This window comes from Chiloscyllium plagiosum, unplaced genomic scaffold (assembly GCF_037043375.1).
Source record: "Chiloscyllium plagiosum isolate Xiang-an unplaced genomic scaffold, Cpla_swu_hap1 HiC_scaffold_19, whole genome shotgun sequence".
NCBI classification, from domain to species: Eukaryota; Metazoa; Chordata; class Chondrichthyes; order Orectolobiformes; family Hemiscylliidae; genus Chiloscyllium; species Chiloscyllium plagiosum.
In genome coordinates, this window is record NW_028270157.1 from 54,762,613 (window position 1) to 54,768,612 (window position 6,000).

At 40.7% G+C, this 6,000-nt stretch overlaps 1 protein-coding gene across 3 annotated transcripts in view; it reads left to right on the plus strand.

Annotated features, from left to right (window-relative positions):
* Nucleotides 1-5,739, plus strand: part of ttll12 (tubulin tyrosine ligase-like family, member 12) — a 69,920-nt gene extending 64,181 nt beyond the window's left edge. For all 3 annotated transcript variants that reach the window (XM_043709196.2, XM_043709198.2, XM_043709197.2), the window contains exons 13-14: nt 1,182-1,320; nt 5,429-5,739. In XM_043709196.2, the coding sequence (XP_043565131.2) occupies nt 1,182-1,320; nt 5,429-5,580 (291 nt within the window). In that variant the 3' untranslated portion in view covers nt 5,581-5,739. The remainder of the gene's footprint in view (nt 1-1,181; nt 1,321-5,428) is intronic.
* The last annotated feature ends 261 nt before the right edge of the window (nt 5,740-6,000 follow it).

The window sequence follows — 6,000 nt, forward strand, 5'->3', positions numbered from 1 at the left end:
ACCAGTACAGTGGAAAGTCTACAAGCAGCCACTTGCGGTGCTATCTTAGGTACCTAGGTATAGATTCTTGAGTATAGAACCATAGAGGGGGAAAAAGCGTTATAACAAAAGAAATAAAAAGCCCAGCAATACAGGACCTTCAAAAGTACAAAATTATCTTCATGAATCAGAAAAATAAAGAAATTAAAAGTTAAGATTAACAGTCGTTCCACGATAATATAACAAAGAAAAATAAAGAAATTAAAGAAAAAGAGAATTGAAGACAAGTCCACGTGGTCCATTTCATGGCTCTGAGCTCGAGGACATGTTGAAATCCCAGGCTGGACCCACCTTGTTGCCAAAGAAAACGCCGGTTAGGACCAGAGATTTACAGAGTAGTCTGAGGTAGATTTGGTACTTCTTAGAGCTGAAAGTGACAGCCTTGAAAGAGTGTGGCTTTATTCCTTCAGGCTAGAAATTTTAAACAAGTTACGTTAGATTTTTAAAATTTTGGAATTCTTTTCCTTTGAACCCTCACCGTATTCCCTATCTTGTACCTGATTGACATTGAATGCAGCTATTCTCAATCACAGTCCTACTTTCATTTTTTTTTTCTCTCGATCCTGTAAATTCATTAGTTAAGGTGGTATACTGTCGACTGGATTATTCAGCAGAGGTCTCATACGATCTCTTATCTTAACTCCCCCCTCCTCCCACCACCACCACCACCACCAACAGCAACAGCAGGGCAAAAATATTCCAGGCTAAAAGCTGAAGAAGAAACATCTTGCCAAGTGGGCACATCATGACAGTCTGAACTCCATCAAATTGTAGCTCATTAAAATCTTTGAGGAGAAAGTGAGGTCTGCAGATGCTGGAGATCAGAGCTGGAAATGTGTTGCTGGAAAAGCGCAGCAGGTCAGGCAGCATCCAGGGAACAGGAGAATCGACGTTTCGGGCATAAGCCCTTCTTCAGGATGCTGCCTGACCTGCTGCGCTTTTCCAGCAACACATTTCCAGCTCATTAAAATCTAACTGGTAATGCCCTTGTCATAAATTCAGGTAGCCTTTCATTTAATATGGGCAAAATCATGGGAAATCCACTGTGATCCAGAAAATGTTTAAGCTTATTTTAAAGTTGAATTACTTTTCTTGTAGTTTTTACTTTGTGCATTATTTTTAACTTATCATTTTGGTTACAGGAAGAAATACATAAATCGTTTGTTGAACTGTTTCAAGTGGCTACAGCCAAAGATGCTCCCTTTGGTATCTGCAATTATTCGTCATCCCGGGCAATATATGCTATTGATCTCATGTTGAAATGGGACACTGATAGTGATGGTAAGTGTTTTATTCCTTTGAATTTCAATGGTCAGGATATGTACAGCAACCAAGCCAGTTGTAAATCCACGGTGTGAATAAACATTATTTTTCATTGGAAGTCTTGATGTTGGCTAAAATTTGTTCCAATGAGCAAAGGTTTCCAGAGAGACTACTGAGAAATTCACACGAGTGTTATGGACCAGGCCAGACTGCCTCAAAACATTGCAAGAAAGTAGGCGAGACCCTTACATTGCTCACTGTTTTAAGCAGGTGTAAAGTGGATATTCCAGGAGTGTTCCAGCTGGTCCATTCACTCAGTTTTAAACAAAACAGAATTTATTTACAAGATTTCCGAATGAAATACAAACAAAAGAAAACAGAATACAGAATAACTTAACCTATCTGAAAACCAAACAGGCTATCCAATCTTAATGATGCTGTTCCAAATACTTGTGATAATCCCCATAAACACCCCTTTGCAAAAAAAAAGAAAAATCCAACCCAAGTTCTTACTGGAGAGAAGTCAGAGAGAGGGATGACCAGCATGGACCTGCTTCTTTCGGTCCAGCAGCTTCACAACTGACTGATTGCTTTTAGTGAACGGCCAGCCTGCTTATAACCAAACCAAACCAAACCAGAGAAAAGCTGAGCTGGGAGAACTGGCCACTTCCCTATCGTTGTACAAGTTTCTTCTATAAAGCTCGAAAGCCTGATGCTTGATGCAGTATCTGTTAGCTCTAATCAATTTGGTCCTAAAACCCTTCCAATCTAGACTTTTCCGAATCGCTGCTTTTACAACCTTGCTGGAAAAAATCGCCAAGCACAAGCATAACCCTGTTAAAGGAGCAGCATCATCACACCGGTAAAGATGATTTTTTTTTGTCCTGCACGCAAAAAGCAGATCGAAGGAAGCAGTGGATAAGGATGCCAGAAAAATTGGAAGTTTGAAGATTGGAAGCAATTTAGAACCCAGTAAAGGAAAAACCAAAGAATTGATAAAGAGAAAAGAGAAAATGAATGTGAACTAATAGGAACTATAAGGATGGTTTGTTAAGGCTTCCTTAGATATGTGAAAGGAAAAGATTAACTGGGAAAAATATGAGCTCCCCGCAAATGGGAACAATAGAATTTGTAATAGAGAACGGGGAAAGGGCAGAGAAACTAAACAATTACTTTGTACCTTTATTCATCCAAAAAGATACAGAAAATCTCCCATAAGAACTAAATGATTGAGGGACTTAGGAAACTGAGGAACATCAAGAAGTTATTATTAGTAAAGATGTGGTAATTAAACCATTAACTGGATTAAACTTGGCACACTCTCTGGACAGATGAGCTGCATCCCAGAATGTTGAAGGAAGAAGCTGTAGATAGTGAATAAGTTGGTGGTTGTCTTTCAAAATTCTATAGGTTCTGTATACAGCCTGTGGATTCAGCATTCCTCTGGAAACGTGCTGCCTTGTTCCCTTAAATTATGTGTTCCAGTTTCACAGTTGGACCACGAATCCCACAACAGATACTGTAACCCCCATGCAGATCATGATGACACTTGACCACCACCCTCCCCACCCCATCCAGGGGTTAAATTTCAAACCCACGTGTGGCCGTTTGCAAAAGTGAGTTAAAGCTGGTAATTAGTGAGCAGGCACTGGGAAACAGAATGACCATGCGAGATTGTGGTAAAGTCACAAACTAGTATATACATGCCTCTGAAGATGCGATTAACGAAGAGAGAAGACTTTGGTGGAGAGCAGTGAGAAGTGCAAGTTATTCAGCAAAGCCGAGAATGCTGAGCCTTGGCTTAATGGGAGTTGTGAATATTATTGGCAGCTATGACTTTAAAATGTGATCATTTCTCTGTCAGGGAAGTTTTGAGAATGCAGAGAAAATGGGTGCAGTCTTGATGGAGTATATGTTCTGTTTCCATGATGTACTGTCCTATGATTTCACTTTCACATGCTTTCTCCCTCTGTGAAAGTACTTGAAAATCATCTTGCACAGTGTTTGATGAATGCCAATTGTTTGATAGAAATAGCACACAAGAGGAAAGCTGCATGCAAAGTTTTGGGCGGCACGGTGGCACAGTGGTTAGCACTGCTGTCTCACAGCGCCAGAGACCCGGGTTCAATTCCCGCCTTAGGCGACTGACTGTGTGGAGTTTGCACATTCTCCCCGTGTCTGTGTGGGTTTCCTCCGGGTGCTCCGGTTTCCTCCCACAGTCCAAAGATGTGAGGGTCAGGTGAATTGGCCATACTAAATTGCCCGTAGTGTTAGGTAAGGGGTAAATGTAGGGGTATGGGTGGATTTCGCTTCGGCGGGTCGGTGTGGACTTGTTGGGCTGAAGGGCCTGTTTCCACACTAATCTAATCTAAAAAAAAAGTTGGAAATGGAAGGTAGATTAGAGACCAAGTTTCAATCTTCCAGAAAGGGAAGATAGGTCTGGAGAATGGGGCGACATGGTGGCTCAGTGGTTAGCACTGCTGCCTCACAGCGCCAAGGACCTTGGTTCAATTCCCGCCTTGGGCGGCAGTTTGTGTAGAGTTTACACATTCTCCCCATGTCTGCCTAAGTGCATGAGTCAGGGGAAATGTAGAGTAATAGGCTAGGGGAAAGGGTCTGGGCAGGATACTCTTCGGAGGGTTGGTGTGGACTTTTTAGGCCAAATGGACTGTTTCCGCACTAAGGATTCTGTGAATAGCTAGTTTCAGGACCAGCAACCTGGATAGCAAGTAACATTTAAAAGTGGAGTCTCTTAGGAAGTGCAGTGCCGTTACTGAAATATCAATGATCATGATAAAGAAGGCAGAAGTTTCAACATTTGATAAAATAAAAGTTTTTTTAAAACGATTGAACCATCTCCATAAGTACAATGCTGTTTGGAAAAACAAACTATTTAATTAATATCAATTTGGTTTAATCAGTCAAGATTGAGAAACACTGAGTCATTAAGGACCCCTGTATGGCAGCCTTAGATCAACTCAGTGCAAACCCATTTTGTCCCAAGCCATCTACTAAAACGCACTGAATCCATCCCATTGTTACTCAGTTGAGTTCTGCCAGGTCTGTAAGATTGTAGTGACAATTTGTGACAAGGAATTCCGTGTGTGATCAGCATAGGCACTGTAACGCTGCCCCTCACTGTAACTCAGGAGAAGATCTAAGCAAATGTACACCTGAGAAATGCTCCTTGGTATCTGAGGCAATATTATCTTAGTTTTTGGAACGCGGACATCAAATTGGAGCATTTCACGATCAGCATCACTAGATCAAATAATGATAATATGCAGTTCTTGTCTGTATATTTCTGATTGGCCACAAGGTTGATTTGGAGCCTGGCTTATGTCTGATAACAGTTGCTTAATTAGATATTTTAAAACTTTATTGTAAGATTCAGGTACCAAGTGTAATAGTTTTCAGATCTATCTTACACAAGGCAATGCAGCATATTGTAAAGTGCTTCTGTTGAGATGGATTGCTTGATGGTAGAGGAATGGAGGCAGAGGTAATGCTCTTGTAGTTGAACATAAGACTGTTGGTAGTGATGGCGGGCTAGGACCAAAGAACAGAAAAAGTCATTGGTGTGGGACAAGATTCTTGAAAAGGGTTGCATTTATTATTTGTTTGAACATGTTGACTTGTTTATGGAGTGGCTGATCTGGAGGAACTAGAATTTTTATTCCTCATGTAAAGTGACTTGCAGAATTATATTTCTCTTTTTCGGTTCTGGGTTGGGCGAACAATTCCAATGAGGCTTTTACATTCCAAGGCTTTAAACAGGCCACACCTGCAATAAAATTTGTATTCACATTTCTTTTACACATGACAAATTTTATGCAGCTTTCCTTCCGAGTGGGAAAGTCTCATTCTGAGTGGGGAAGTCTCATTCCGAGTGGGGAAGTCTGATTCAGAATGGGAAAGTGTGATTCTGTTCAAATCTTTGGGAGGAAGAAGAACTCTGTATTCAAAGATGTACTATTGCAATAACTCAACTAATTTTGCCATAAATGTATTATGTGTCTGTGGTGTAAATCTAATAGCACCTCGAAATGGAGTGAATTTTGAGTTGTACTCTAATTTGTGCTCAAGCGTTTAAAATACTGCATCAATGTTTGTTTTTTTTTAACAGGAAAACCGATCATGCAGCCCCAAATTTTGGAGGTAAATTTTAGCCCTGACTGTGCCAGAGCCTGCAAATATCACCCCAGCTTCTTTAATGACGTTTTCAGTGTACTTATCCTGGATGATGTGGCTGGATGCCCTGTCACTCGTTTGGTCTAATGCTGAGGAGTCTCATCTGTAAACATCTGGATTATTTGCAAAGGTTTTTGCAAATCTTGCAGGTGGAGGAAGATGGTCAAATCACTGAGAAAAGTTTGAATATCTTGAGACATTAGCATACAGATCTTTCAACAATTAAAGATATTCTGAATGCTACAATCCATCTGAGGTGTCTTGTTTTTGTTTTCAAGTCTTGTTGAAAGGAAGACTTTCTCTTGGTTATTTTCATTGACTTGCCTGGGAATGGTAGGCATTTCAGTTGAGGTTGACTTTGGGATGGCTCAGTGGTTAGCACTGCTCCCTCAGTGCCAGTGTGAGAAACAAAGCTCACATATCAATAAAGTTCGAGTCAAATTCTGATGCAGCGAATTTTATTGAGATGGGTGTCTAACGAGTAGGCACCTCGATCTGAGGGTTACA